We start from the raw sequence: 15,734 nt of genomic DNA, 5'->3' as shown, positions 1-15,734 counted from the left end.
ACACACACGCACATGCATGCACGCACACACACACACACACACACGCACACACAATCAACACGTTACTTGTTTCTCATATGCACAACCCTCTGCAAACCATTCCCATGTGAGACACAGTGTTATGTTTGTGTTATCAGCTGATTCTGATTCCAACATTTCATTAAATGGCCTTGAGTTTGAAGTTAATCTATTTCAACATATTTCCCACAAATTGCAAAACAAAGAGTGAAATTGATATTTTTTTAAACCCTTCAAATCACTTTTTGTTTTATGATGGGAAAAGATACCCTCCTGCTGATTCTATTCCACTTGATTTTAAATGTCCCTTGAAACCAGATTGCCTCATATAACACACTGTAACTTTAGCAGCCTGCATCTTGACGGGCATACATTTTGGTCATTACTCTAGCACCTGTTTTTGTGTGTGTGTGTGTGTGTGTGTGTGTGTGTGTGTGTGTGTGTGTGTGTGTGTGTGTGTGTGTGTGTGTGTGTGTGTGTGTGTGTGTGTGTGTGTGTGTGTGTGTGTGTGTGTGTGTGAGAGAGAGAAACAGAAGGCAGGGGATAAACGGAAACATCAAGTCAGTTTGGTGGTTTTCTCGATTATATGTCTGCACAATTTGGCGCACAAAGGTATGCCCATGCTTCCTGATACGGTATGTGTGTTAGATCAGTATTTGCTGGCTGGACTCTCTGTGTTCAGCATGGTCGCTGGGTTCATTGTTTGGAGGCACACAAGGCTATGGAAAGGAAATGGGAAACACTGCTCCACTTCTACTTCCCCCACCCCCAAACAGGAAATACAATCTCAGTGATGTAAAGGGTGTGTCATGAGGCCAGGTGCCCTCTGGAAATGCCATTCAACAACAATGGACCACTGATATATGCGAGCACAGTATGCAGAAAAACACGTGCACACATACACACAAATAAATTGAATTGGAAATTGAATACACACACACTTACTGTGTGTAAAACCTATGAAATGAGAAGCCCTTTCTAAATAAGAAAGAAACTTCCAGCTCTTCCAGATTTCCCCTGCAGTAGTTGGTAATTATTGGTGGACAGCTGACTTATGTGTTCTGAATCTTTAGCTGATGATTAGATTGATTCAGTCATTAGAAGTCTCCTCAACCAAGGCGGCAGCATTCGGAGAATGACATTAAAAGTCGCTAGATGGAGCGGAGCTGTCACCTAGCTGTGGTAATAATGAGTTGAGTCCACAGCAGGGCTCTTAATGACCAAGTCTGGACAAATTTTGTCATGCTCCTGTCAGTGCCAATTAGTAGAGTCGTTTTCAGGTGCATTCAAAAGGCCCGAGACACAGCTAGTGGGGGGATAATGACCTTTTACCAGCCGCTATCTGTTTAAACATGCAAATGTACACACACATGCACACTTCAGGAGCTTGTTAAGATTGAGCTATGAGGGTGGGCATGAGTATTTCACAGGAGTGGAACTAATATGGGTTGTATTGCTAGTAGTTGCAGTCTGGAAGCATTGCCTTGACCTCTATACCTCCTCCTAAGCACCTCATTAGGTTAGTTGCAAATTAAACGGTTCGTTAACTGGCCTAGGGTCACTACTACTACTACACACCCTACCATTTCCCTCCTAGCTCTCTACATCTCACTGTCTCTTTATCCGGTCTCATTTCCTCTATGACTTGCTTTCTACACACCCACCTGCACATATTGACACAGACATTGTTCACTGTCTGTGCCTCCTTTCTCTTTCTGTGCTGGGTGCGACTAACTTTGACAGCACAACTTTGACTTGATGTCAAATACAACCGTTGCCCCTCCTCAAGTAATTTAGGAAAAGAAAACAACTGGACATTGAAAGATTTTTCATAATTTCTTGGCTGATTCTGTCTAGAGGAATCCATTTTGAGGCAGTGACCTGTGAACCTTTGTCTCGGGGGCCACAGGCGAGGGGTCACAGCTGTGTGAGGACGTGCACTGTGACAGGCTTTATACTGTATCAGGACCTCCTCCCATCCTGGATAAAACACCCACTCTTCTCCATTTTAACATATTTATTAATTCATTAATAGCATCCTGAATGGCAGCGGTTTCAGAGCTATAGGATCCTCTGACTTATTTACCTCAGCGTGGATCAAAGCATGCAAATATCCTATCAAGAAACTGCCTACCGTGGAGCTTTGTAATGAACCTCTAGATTCTGTGAAGGCGATTGATGTCCAATGGTTTAATGTGTCGAAGTGGGTTAAGGAGCTTCCCTGTGATAGATTAAGAGATCTTTCTGATTGCTTGCGAATAGCAGTGGTGCACTTTGGCCTACTCTTTCGCTTTTTATTTTCTCCACTCTCTCTGTTGAAGCCCCTTCTCTGATCCAGTCATTGTTATTCTCCCTTGCTCCCTCTGATATTTTGCACCCCAAAGGCCCCAAACTCCGCTCACTTCTTTATGAACCAATAGCCAATCACAGAGCCTGGAGAGCTTCTCCATGGTGATGGAATGCCACTCTGCTTTGGAGGGGCATTGTGGCAGCTCCTGGAGTGGACCATAATGAGGGCATCTCTGTGGCCTAGTCAGCCTTGTGAATGGGTAGAAAAGGGGGTTAATGCAGAGAAAGAGGAATGAGGGGAAAGGAGAGGTGTTTAAAATCATAAAGAGGTATACAAATCTGAGATGCACTTGGGTAGCACGAAGGAAACAGGTTGTTTATTTTTTACGTTACTCGGAGTGGCCTCAAGCAGCCACTCCCGAATGCCTCCGCTTTGTAATGTCCTCAAGGCCGATGTTATGACACAATGGAAAATGTAAGTGGACAGAAATTAAAATGAGGCTGAAATGTAAACAGGCATGGGGTGTCAGAGTGTGTGCGTGTGGAGAGATTAAAAAAAAAGCCTAGCATTTATTGGAATATGGCTTTAAATGCTAACATGTGTTGCTGCAACTGTGAAAATATCCCGGCCGGCCTCTTCCTGCTCTTCTGATAGCTGTCTGATAGAATACAGGCCAGCTGTGACAGTGACAGGGGATCTGATCTTTGCAGTGGAGTTGCAGCGTGTTGACACAGCTGTACCCTGCTACATGTTTGAATCTATTAATACGACATGGATCCCTGACCATCTAAAGCTGTCGTGCGGAAGCCAAGCACAAACAAGTTGAGGTTTTGTTTGGCACACTCAGTCAGCTGTTGGAGCCCAAACTGGAGCCCACGCAGATGTACAGTAAGCACATACTGTACATACTGTATTTACAGTTAAATATGTCACAGTGCCGCGGCACATGTAAGAGCTTCCTGTGTAGCATTCCTGTGTGATCAAAGTAGTACTTTTTATCCTGCTGTCTCAAATATCATAGCTGTTTTAAGTAATTCCTCCTCTCTTTCTTTTCACCGTTTTCTCCTTCCTCTATTTTTTCTCTCCATCAGCCTCTTATCCTCCATCACCCACCCTCCTGCGTCAGAGGCGAGGACCCCAGAGAGCTACATATCGGCAGAGAGCGAGGGAGAGAAGGGGGAGCGGAACGGGAAGAAAGTGTGTTTTAACGTGGCAGGGGATGAGCAGGAGGACTCTGGACACGACACAATAAGCAACAGAGACTCATACAGGTAAAAGCTAAGTGAAATGTGGTTACAAAAGAGTTACATACATACAATATCAGAATGACAAGTGTTGAAAAAGGACAGTAAAAAAGTATATTTTCTGCTCAACATGTATCTTCTTTTTCTTCTCAGTGACTGTAATAGCAACAGAAACTCCATTGCCTCCTTCACCAGTATATGCAGCAGCCACTGTAGCTCCTATGTTCACAGTGATGAGATGGACTCAGGTACACAAATGCAACGCAGCGGACACAAGCATTACTCTCCTCCACGTATCACACATTAGTAAAGTTATTTGGCAGATAGAAATAACATAACTTATTATTAATTCACTGTATAACATCTATATGGCCATTTCGTATGGCCAACAAGAAAAAAAACGTGTCCATCTGAGTGTCATAATCCATAACCCCAATCATCCACAATGTTGCAAAATAGTCCCATAACTGACAGGCCATGATTCCAATCTTACTGCATGATTACACCTTCTGGAAGACGTGAACAAAAAAGCCTGAAGTTGAATCTAATTGGATATGACAGGCATTTGACCACACATCTCAGCTGGATTTGTCATTAACATCTCACACAGCTGTGTATCCTGTAAACATCCTCCCCCTCTGTCTCTTAGATGTCTCTGTCACACAGCCATACACACACATTGCAGTTATACAGTATGTGATTTCAGATATTGCCTTTGTCTTCATCCTAAAAGCAGAGAACATGTACATTTAAAAGAAAGGCAAAAAACAGACCCATATACTGGATTTGCCATCATAGCTGTGTTGATGCAGTAAGACAACATAGTGCATGTGTTTAATACAGTACATTACTGGAATAATGCTGACAAGTTGTTACCGCACCTCTGCAGGAGATGAGATGCCCTCCAGTGTGTGGCTGTCCCATGATAAGCAGAAGAAACTTCACAGCTTTCTGGAGCATCTGTTTAGCCAGGTGGGTCAGCTAAATTCACATCTGTGCAGATGTGATTGATGAGAGTTATTCGTGGAAAGCCTAAACTAACTTTCTCACTATTTGCAGTTCTCGTCCCCGAACTTTCGTTAAATCCAGATATCCCAGATAGACAATCTTTTAAATCTTACTATAGTTTATTGATTCTCTAATACATTTAACCTTTTTTATTATCTTGATAAGGTGATAAGTATCATGTTATCTAATTATATTGTGTGATAGATTGCAATCTTTTTAAACCCAAAAACATTGTGCAACTTCGTGTTTTTAAGGGGAAAGTATTTACTTAGACTTTTGTGTATGGAGAATAGGAATTGCATTTTCATTTTTGAATCGTGCGCATGGAAGTGAACACTTAACAGCCTTAAGCTTACTTATGACCTTTCTGAGACCTTTGGAGCAAAGGTTGACCATATCTGATTATGCATTCACCATCCACGAAAAGTTTTATGAGGATGTCTCCATCGACAGTGGAAAAGCAGAAAAAACTATGCTTTGCTGTCTCTGCAGTTTTGGGCAACTTCCTGTCATTTGTTTTATTGTAGTGAAGTTTCCCCAACTTTGTTTACATACTGCATAGCAAATTGTATTGACTAGGGCTTTGTGGGATTTTGTGTGTGTGTGTGTTACAGAGAGAGCAAGAGATGCAGGTGTTGGTTATGTTTGGGCAGCAGTTTTTGCTTCCCTGCACATACTTTTAAACTCTGCCTAGAGGGAAACTGTATCATGTAAGTGCACCAGCTTGACCCTTGTGCTTTCTTCAGGTGGACTCAATCACCAGCATGCTGAGAGGAGCAGTGGTGGCTCGGGCATTTGAGCAGACCAAATGCTTCACACCTGGAAGAGGATTACATGGTAAAGCACCGTGACTGTGATGTACTCCTGGCTCTGAAACTGATCTCAGCATATTTTACCACATCTCGTTACACAGTAGTCAAACCATTTAAGCAAGACATGTAAAAGTTAGTCTCTGTTTTGTTTTCCTCACAAAATATCTCACTTTCTGCTGCAGCAGTATACGTGCTTCCTGTGAGGAAAGTTTTTTTTATGTTGTAGCTGTGCTTCCTGGGCCTTGCTGGGCTGCACAGTGGGCCTGAGAAAAGATAGATAATATCGGAGAAACTCCCAACCAGCACCGATACTGATAGAAAACAGAGCACACGCTGACGATGTTGTCACTACCCAAAATGAGTAGAGTGCAGCTTTGAGTTGCGCATGCTCAGATTTAAACGGTTTACGGCATAACGTGTCATACCCGATGTTAGCCGAGTCAGACCGGCTTTGGTCGAGTGCAAATGTGAGTTGCGCATGGTCAGATTTAAACTGTTTACGGCATAACGTGTCTTACTGAAATTTGTGAAATCTGTAAAATAATAAACTTTTCTCTTTACATACAATAACAGAAGATGGAAATCATTTCTAAAACGTTTTAGCTATCTATGATTGTTTGGTTGCTAACGTTAGCTCAAAACGCCATTAAAGTGACAGTCTTTGTGTCTGATTGCTAACTTGTCGCTAGCAGTCATTTCAAAAACGTTTTAGCTATTTATGATTGTTTGACTGCTAACGTTAGCTAAAAACGCCATTAGCATCTAGTAGGCTAGCTACTTGATTGCTAACGTTAGCTAAAAACGCCGTTAGCATCTAGTAGGCTACTTGATTGCTAACGTTAGCTCAAAGCGCCGTTAGCATCTTGTAGGCTACTTGTCGCAAAGTGACGCATGCGCAACTCACATCTGCACTCGTCGCAAAGTGACGCATGCGCAACTCAAAGCTGCATTCTACTCATTTTGGGTAGTGACAGATGTCGCAGCCGCCTGCGCATAGGAGCTGCAAGTTCCTGTTGTGTAATGTGTGTGTGTGTGTGTGTGTGTGTGTGTGTGTGTGTGCGCGCGCGCGTGCGTGCGTGCGCACAGATGTGATGACATAGGAAAGTATTGTAGGTGGATTCCAGCTCTCATCCATTTTCTCCTCTATTCATCCTCCCTCTTGTTTTTTTTCACTTATTTTACCCTTCAGCCATCCCAGTGCCCTTCACTCTGAATCACTTTATAGTGTTGAAACAGCATCACTTAGTTGCATACTCATCCCCACTTCATGGTTATTGTGGTGCTACTTACCAGTCAATGGAAAATGTGACACCGTAACAGCTCTTGTGCTTGTGTGTTATCTGAACATAGTTCTTACTGTGTGTTTATTTGCCACCTAACCTCATCTTGGCCTTGATGATTAACCACCGCTGTCCATTGTTACATTTTATCTCTCACAGGAAAAATGTAGGAAATGTTACTGGAAGGGGCTAAATTTGTCCTTATCATTTCCCATTGCAAATATAAACTAGCTTACGGTAGGGTTGGGCGATGTCCCCTAAATTGGCAGTTGACGATGGTTACAGTAAAACATCGTGATGGACGATGATGGGGTGGCGGTAGCTTTACATAAATATTTTTTCCTACTACTATGGGCCAACAGTTAACATAGAAACGATTAGAGATACATTTAAATGCCCTCTGTAAATGGTGCCCTGCTGGTAGGTTTTACAACATGACCTACTTTCACTTAACTATGGTGCAGTAAAATCAATCAGATGTCCGTGATCTGCGTAACGACAGTACAGTGGGACGTCTGCCTTCAACAGAGCGACAGTAATAACCTAATATACCATCATTACTGAGTTTAAACTACATTCACGGTTATGTTCCACCGCACTATCCGCACCTCTGAGTCCCTCACCATCTTCCAGTCCCGCCTCAAGACCCATCTCTTCACCTCAGCCTACCCATAGTCCACCTGCCCCCCTCCCTTTTTCATCTGTATCTTGTTTTGTTCTACTTGTTTTGTTTGCTCGTTTTGTTTTGTTATGTTTTTATAATCTACCCTGCCCTGTAAAGCGACTTTGAGTCCATGAAAAGCGCTATATAAATTCAATTTATTATTATTATTATTATTATTATTATGTTTGCACTGAATAACGCATTCAATAACATAACTCTTGCAGCGCACATGAACAGATGCGCAATATTAGCTCACACATAAAATTACGGTGGCCGGGAAGTGCAATGCAACATTACAAAGAATGAAACACTTTTACATTTTGGAAAACAAAATAACATTTTGGAAAACAAATTTACATTTTGGAAAACAAAATAACATTTTAGAAAACAAATTTACATTTTGGAAAACAAAATAACATTTTAGAAAACAAATTTACATTTTAGAAAACAAATTTACATTTTGGAAAACAAAATAACATTTTAGAAAACAAATTTACATTTTGGAAAACAAAATAACATTTTCGAAAACAAATTTACATTTTAGAAAACAAATTTACATTTTGGAAAACAAAATAACATTTTAGAAAACAAATTTACATTTTGGAAAACAAAATAACATTTTCGAAAACAAATTTACATTTTGGAAAACAAAATAACATTTTCGAAAACAAATTTACATTTTAGAAAACAAATTTACATTTTGGAAAACAAAATAACATTTTCGAAAACAAATTTACATTTTCGAAAACAAATTAACAAGATGCAAAACACTTTTACCAGTCCCGAAACAAATTTACAAATGACAGATTCTTCGGGAAAAGGGAATGTACCACATACCGGAAGTGATGAGGTTTTGTATACATGTCGCCTTGACTACGGCAGTTATGGATCGAATGCGTCAATAGAGCGCCATCTTGGAACAGGGAGGCACTGCCTTATATACTGTCTATGGGCCGTCTTTAATGCATCAGCGTCAATGTAGGCAAAGGTCTAACGGAAATAAAATCACTATAAATCGTCAAAATCTCATGCGATGTTCTAGTTTTTTAAACAAAAAGACAAAGAGACTAATTAATGTGTTAATACAAAGAATATTTATTATAATCAGTTCACAGATATGAGTACAAACGGAAACTTCACCCTTCTGAACTAAGAGGTTCTGCTTCAAAGTGAAGTTTAAACAGACTGAAATGTCCAGGCTCACTCCCCCACTAATGATTCATTTATTTCTGCATGTATTTATTTATGTACGAGACTTTAAGTCGTGGTTTTCGTTAGTCCACAGTCCGAGTCCCGCCAGACTCCCTTTAGGAAACCTGTGATTTAAACTTCAGCAGGCTGTGACAGTCCGCTCCGTTCAGTCCTGGATCTGATTCTCCCGGGCTTCCCTTCCCTCCAGCGGGCCCAGCAATACGGCCTGGGTCTCCAGCTGCGTGGTGTCGGTTTTGGCTCCCAGGAATGGGCAGTGAGCTCCAGGTCCTGCAGCTGCAGACGGACTCAGCTGCCCCCCTGCTGTAGCTTCGATCCGGCCGCGGCTGTCGATACGTTCCCTGTGTTTCCGTCAGGTCCGCGTCATATAAAAACTCCAAACACCGACCACACGTAAAGTCACCATAAACTTCATTCGCGCCATATACTCCTCACAACAACACAAATTGACTGCGCTCACCAACAACACCTCATCACTTCCGGTATGTGGTACATTCCCTTTCCGTGAAGAATCTGTCATTTGTAAATTTGTTTCGGGACTGGTAAAAGTGTTTTGCATCTTGTTAATTTGTTTTCTAAAATGTAAATTTGTTTTCGAAAATGTAAATTTGTTTTCTAAAATGTTATTTTGTTTTCCAAAATGTAAATTTGTTTTCTAAAATGTAAATTTGTTTTCGAAAATGTTATTTTGTTTTCCAAAATGTAAATTTGTTTTCTAAAATGTTATTTTGTTTTCCAAAATGTAAATTTGTTTTCTAAAATGTTATTTTGTTTTCCAAAATGTAAATTTGTTTTCCAAAATGTAAATTTGTTTTCTAAAATGTAAATTTGTTTTCCAAAATGTAAATTTGTTTTCCAAAATGTTATTTTGGTTTCCAAAATGTAAATTTGTTTTCCAAAATGTAAATTTGTTTTCCAAAATGTAAAAGTGTTTCATTCTTTGTAATGTTGCATTGCACTTCCCGGCCACCGTATAAAATAGCACCCTCGTGAATTAGCCTGTTGCTAACGTACATTCATAAATCCTGCATAACATCGTCCCGTACCTACAGGACCTCAGACTTACTTATTGATGCACGCACAGAGTAGTGTCGACAAACTTAGTCCAATGAGGGGAGAAAGGAAAGTGTGATAGCGCTCCACTTTTAACGCTTTTTTCTCTCTCACTCGAGACCGCTGTCCATCGTTAGAAGGTAGAGCGAGCTACAGCTGACAGGGAGAGAGAGAGAATGTATCACTACAGCCAATCTTGTCTTTGTGTCTTTGCTAGTTTAAGACCGACGCACTTGTCAATTTCCCGTCCAGCGCCCGCGACTAGGATTAGTGTGTTTGACGGGGGGGAAAGACACATCACGATGGTTGCTCTCCATCGTGATCTCGGGCAGCCATCACGATGGACGATGATATCGTCCATCGGCACAACCCTAGCTTACGTGCCCTTTCATGATGAACTCTGTTCAGATGACTCAGCCCTTTTTTGAGGATTAGATAGAAAAAAAACGTTGCTCAAAAGCAACAATTGTTTTTTTTCTTTTTGTAAGTGGTGCAGGCATTGTTCCCAGATTTTGCAAAAATGATAACTGTTTTGTATCCTGGTTGTCTGTATTGTACTATGTAAAGCTTTAATAAGCTCTGATATAAAAAGTTTTCTTATTTTATGTCCTTGAAAGTGACTTTAATGGAGGGTGATGAGCACTAAAAGCAGAAGAGCCGATTACCCACTTATTCTGTATGTTGCCATAAGTGAGGCCTCCAAACACCGCAATCCAAATGACACACACACACACACACACAAACACACACAGACACACACACCCCTCTCATCTCAGGCTGTCTTCAAGTGATCACAGATATGCTTGAACTGAAAATACGTCTGCTTGTGTTTTGTGTGTGTTTATGTGTGTGTGTGTTTGTGTGTGTTCATAGATGCCCTAAGGAGGGACATGAAGGCCTTGATCAGAGCTAATCCATCTCCACTTCAGTAATGTGTGTGGTTGATAACAGAGCAAATAGGATTATCTAACAAGTGGAGCATTCCTGCATCTGATCTCTCACTCTTTCCGTCGCCCTCAGACATGCATGCACACACAGACACACACAAACACTCCAAACCCCTTTGAAGCCTTCTGTTTTACCGGGCCACCATTCTAACACAGATCTTGTCTTTCGTCTCCAAAGTAAACTTTATTACAAGCCTTTCTGTCTAGTTTCAAGAGGGGTTACATCAAATTGACAAATTGGCTTTTAGACTGCAAAGACAAGGAAGATTAGACTGTGGGCGCTCTAAAACTGGTGGTCTGTGGGATACACCAATAAAGTAGGAGGAATTTTGCTGGGTTCTGGGTCTGTCTGACCTATAATCATTTCATTCAGAGAGATGGAGATAATGAGACTTACGTGAAGAGGAACAGAGGATGGAAAGTAAAAGATGGATAGAGATGGTTTGAGAGGAAGTGAAAAAAAGGACAGAAAGATGCAGAGTGTAATAGTTAATATTGGAATCTGTCATATTTTTTGGATTATCCTTTTTGCTGAAATATTTTGTCAAATGAATAATCCATCTACTAAATAAGTTAAGTGTGTTGTACTTCTAAGAGTTTGATGTGCTCTAACTGCTTTAGCAAAGTAACAGAAATGTTATGATGCCAATAAACATCTGTGAATACAGCTGACTCTAGAGAGTCAGAGGAGAAAGAGAGCTGGAAAAGGGAGAGAAAAGAAACATTGTATTTTGAAGGTGAAGGTAATTAACAAATATTCATCAGAGGAGGAAAGAAATAAGATATTTCTCTCTTTCCTCACTATTTAAAAATGCAAGAGATGGACAAAAGGTAGTTTGTCATATAAATCCATTTCCTCCCTATGTGCAAATTGTGTTGACACACATAAGCCTCCACTAGGCCTATGCTAATTCTCTGCCTGTGTGTGTGTGTGTTTCTGTCAGAGTTCCAGCAGGAGATGGAGCCCAAGGTGAACTGCACCAAAAAGCTGCGTCTCCATGTCAAGCAGGATCCCTGGAACCTTCCCAGCAGTGTTCAGACCCTTACACAAACCATCGCTAAATATGTTGAGGGTGAGCATCTATATGACCTGTTCCAAACATGAATAACACACACACACACACACACACACACACACACACACACACACACACACACACACACACACACACACACACACACACACACCACTGTTCTTACAATGTTTGGGGCCTGAGGTTTGTGTGCACACAGAGCCACTTATAGTATTTATCATGAAAAAGAATGCCAGCCCTTGGAGGTGATGTACATTAAATTGGCCAATTCTGCAGTGCGCCTCATCATATTTATTGGAGGCAATAATAGCCCCTGTTACAGTTGTGTGGGTACAGGCAGTCCCAGACCGCTAACTGCTCTCTAAAACCATCCTGGGGTACATAAATTGAGGCTACATAGAGCTAAAAACTAGCAAGTTAAACAATCAAAAGAGCCGCACTCCCTAGATATTTTTATTTATTCTCTAGATAGGCAGTTAAACGTCATTTATTCCCAATAGGAGTGTGTGATTGTGTTTTTGTTAGCACACAGATTGAACACACAGACACACCACAGGCAAACACACTGAACAGCCCAGACCAAAGTCCCGGTCACATGACACTCCTGGAAAAGGTGAGTTTGCGGTCACAACTGAGAGAGTACAAATAAACAGAGTTAATATTAATGTGCTTGGCCTGTGTACACCACTTTTTTTTTTTTTCACCTCTCCCCATGATGGCTTTTTCATGCAGTGCAGCGTACTGCCAGGCTTCCCGCGGCTCTGATATGACTATAAACAAAGGCAGATTTATTTTACTATCTTTGCCTGTGGCTGGTTTTTATGATGCTGTGTAATTTTCCCCTTATATGTGAAGATAAAAAGCTGTGGAGCTGGGATGGAGCAAAAGAGTTATACAGCATGGGCCTGTTCATGACTTTACATAAGGGGTTAAGATTATAGTATAGGTCATATTATTGCAGTCGAGGAGAAAGGCTCTTTGGGAGTTAATGTAAGATTGTTCACTACCTCACTGGATTGCTTTGATTTGGGTTTTTTTCAGAGGTGAAGACACGGCTGCTCTTGGTCTTACTACAGTATACAGGTTTGTCTCACTCTCCTCTTGCAGTAGAACAGAAATACAGAATACAGCACTGGCTGAAACGTTCAATGTTAATGCATTTTGCACAAAAAATAAATAAACCCATAAACTATAAAGATATAGCATCCTTTATTATCTTATGTCCATGTTCTTTAAAAAAAAAAAAAAAAAATTGTAGCACCGAAAAACAAAAGACTTCCACAGCACCAATAGATGCTGTGATTTAAAATCCACATTAATCCTTGCACTGACACGAGGCTAACAGCACTGCTAAACTCCGATACTAACTCCTTGAGAGAAACTATGCTGATGAAATAAGGTGTTATGTCCCTTGTCATACCTCCAGGAACTATGAATTATTAAGTACTAAATGAAAAAAGGTACATTTATTTTTCTGAGGTTGTTGTGGGTTTGGTTAATAGTGTCAAAGAGTTTGCAGCCACGCCTTGTGAAACATTCATTTAGGAGTTCATGAACTCATTTTTAATTCAGTGGATTGCTAAACTTTCTCAGGGGGCCCTTTTTTTCAGGAAATCTCACTCTCACTGTGTCACACCTGTCATTTTTATTTTTTTTTCCAATATTTTAATATTCAATACCCAACACATTTTTTTTTTAAAGCAGCCAAGACTTTTTGTCCTCTTCCTGAAAGTTTGCCACAGCAGTCTGACCTTAAAAAGTCTGTTCAGTTATCAAAGCAAACTCATGCCACTTATTTCTATTACTGCTTATCTTTGAACTTTTTACCTCACCACTTTTTAGTTTTTAATCTTCACTTACTCAGTTTTTTTTTTTCTTTCATCTTTACTATTCCTCTCACTTTCTTTTACTGTTTGTCTTTCCTCTCGGCCTCCTCTTTATTGCCCCTCTAGACTCGGAGATCCAGTTGCGCCGAGATATGGTCTTCTGTCAGTCTCTAGTTGCAGCTGTGTGTGCCTTCTCCGAGCACCTACTGGCTGTCCTCAACCAGGTATATTATACATATGTCTTGTTTGGAATTAGAAATTGAAAACATACTTGTAGATATAGGAACTATTACGTTTGTAAACCGCATCATCCTACATAATAGCAAAACATTTTTGTTTGATTCTTTGTCTCAGCTCACTACCTAACTTTTTTGTGTCCACTCTCAGTTCCACAATGTAGGCAGGGAGTCAGAGCAGGACAGCTCGGACCCCCAGGACCTTCAGGAGGCCCAGGAAGCCAGCCGCCGTTGGCTGGAGCAGATCGCCAGCGCTGGGCTGCTCTTCCACTTCCAGTCTCTCCTCTCCCCCAATCTGGTGAGCTCCAGACCAGCCTCAGCCCTTAGTTCATCTGCTTTAACAGATGCTCTAAAAGCAGGACTTGCTGTCTGTGTACACTCATAACCGTATGGATTTGTTAAACTGACTAATGATCAAAGTGACTAAAAATAAATGGCCACTTTCATATAACTATGCATGTATTTGCATCATACATACAGAGATTTGGGCTTTATTTTACTCTAATTTTGTATTACATCTTTTTCTTGTGCACCATTCAATATGCTCACATTTAATATAAAACTAAAATAAATACAGCATAGCAAATGATAACAATCTTATACAGTTTCAAACAACATGAATCAGTGGGTTACAAAAACTTGCAGGAATTGCATGATTCATGTCCTGCAACTTTTCAATATTCAACATGTTTGATCAGCTGTGTGTGTGAGATGGTGTGCTATAGCTAAGCACATCAAATGGCAGCTACCTTTTTTAAGATCATCAATCAAGATACCACTACCAGGCTGCATGGCTGACACAAAAACGATCACTAAAATGTGCTGAGTTTAATTCCCAGTCTGCCCGCAGTGACTGTGTAGGGATGTGGTCTGAATCGTTGAGGTGTGGCGCTGATCCTGCAGAGCCAGCTCCCACAACCAACCTCCCTCACGGTCACTCGAATAACAGACAGCTTCACCGTCATCTGGATAGTTGCTGTTTAAGCTGGAACTGTGTCTCGGGATATTGTGGAAATATCCCAAACAGCCAACAACCAAAAACAAACAAAAAGTTGCTCTGTTCAATTTCAACCAGAGGTTTCATAAAGGCAAACATACTGACCAGCCTAAATAATTTAAGATTGCTTAGATCTTATATCGGTCATTCACACTGGGTAGATACTGAGATGACTTAACCTAGTGATTCTCAAAGTGGGACCCGGGGACCCACAGGGGTCCGTTGCACTCTGCCCGGGAGGTCCATGAAAAGGTTTTGGATTCATTCTTTTAAATGATCATGATATAATTGTGTTTTTTTTTTTTTTACAGAAGGATTTATAGTTTAACAAATAAGATTTACATTTTTAAATCCAATCAAACAAATCTATAACTCTTAGAATCTGCAAACATGTTTAATAGGCTACACGTCTAATGTCTTTCTAATACAATGCTATACTGACAGAAGTGTAAAAAACAGGCTACGTCAAATTATTCCAAGGAACATACACAATGCGGTCCCCTGTATATTCTCTATCTTGTAATGGGTCCTTGGCAAAAAATAGGCTTCAGGAAAAAAGCTGTTCTGGTTTACTGTCACCCTAGTCTCACTAGTCCACACAGCATTCCGGGATGGGAGAAAAACGTGCTCTGGTTTATTGGCATTTCTTTAAACCAATCACAATTGTCATGGGCAGCGCTAAGCTCCGCACGGAGCCGCTGCAAAATAGCCTCGGGAAGGAACTAGTTTTGGTGGAACGTGTGCGTTCAAAAGTTGTTTTAGTCATGCGAGAGAAAACTCAAATTGGACAGATAGTCTAGCTAGCTGTCTGGAATTACCCTGCAGAGATCTGAGGAGCAGTTAACCATAGTCCTCATAAATCCACCGGAGTTTAAAATTCCAACGTAAAGAAAGCAGAAGGAAATGGACATCGGCGAAAAGACATGCATCTGGCGGAATTTCCTGCGGCACCGGAGCAATCCCGGAAGTGGAACGTCGAGGATATAGACTACTGTCACTCACATTCTGAACCCCTGCACATGGATTTAAACATGCAAAACATTTTAAATAAATAATTAAATGCAAAAAACAATCTGTCAATTTTGGAAAGGTTTTGCCACCCAAATGTTAATCTGT

The 15,734-nt window shown here is 40.8% G+C and overlaps 1 protein-coding gene across 4 annotated transcripts in view; it reads left to right on the top strand.

Moving 5' to 3' along the window:
• The window catches only part of prex2 (phosphatidylinositol-3,4,5-trisphosphate-dependent Rac exchange factor 2), a 96,625-nt gene that overhangs the window by 55,128 nt on the left and 25,763 nt on the right, over positions 1 to 15,734 (top strand). For 3 of the 4 annotated variants that reach the window (XM_039789665.1, XM_039789663.1, XM_039789664.1), the window contains 8 exons: positions 3,400 to 3,579; positions 3,706 to 3,800; positions 4,442 to 4,524; positions 5,307 to 5,397; positions 11,470 to 11,598; positions 12,601 to 12,642; positions 13,512 to 13,609; positions 13,773 to 13,919. In XM_039789665.1, the coding sequence (XP_039645599.1) occupies positions 3,400 to 3,579; positions 3,706 to 3,800; positions 4,442 to 4,524; positions 5,307 to 5,397; positions 11,470 to 11,598; positions 12,601 to 12,642; positions 13,512 to 13,609; positions 13,773 to 13,919 (865 nt within the window). Of the gene's footprint in view, positions 1 to 3,399; positions 3,580 to 3,705; positions 3,801 to 4,441; positions 4,525 to 5,306; positions 5,398 to 10,451; positions 11,418 to 11,469; positions 11,599 to 12,600; positions 12,643 to 13,511; positions 13,610 to 13,772; positions 13,920 to 15,734 lie in introns of those variants that run through there. The other variant, XM_039789666.1, reaches the window with a different exon arrangement.

Source organism: Perca fluviatilis, chromosome 22, assembly GCF_010015445.1.
Source record: "Perca fluviatilis chromosome 22, GENO_Pfluv_1.0, whole genome shotgun sequence".
NCBI classification, from domain to species: domain Eukaryota; kingdom Metazoa; phylum Chordata; class Actinopteri; order Perciformes; family Percidae; genus Perca; species Perca fluviatilis.
This window is presented reverse-complemented; position numbering and strand designations above follow the sequence as displayed.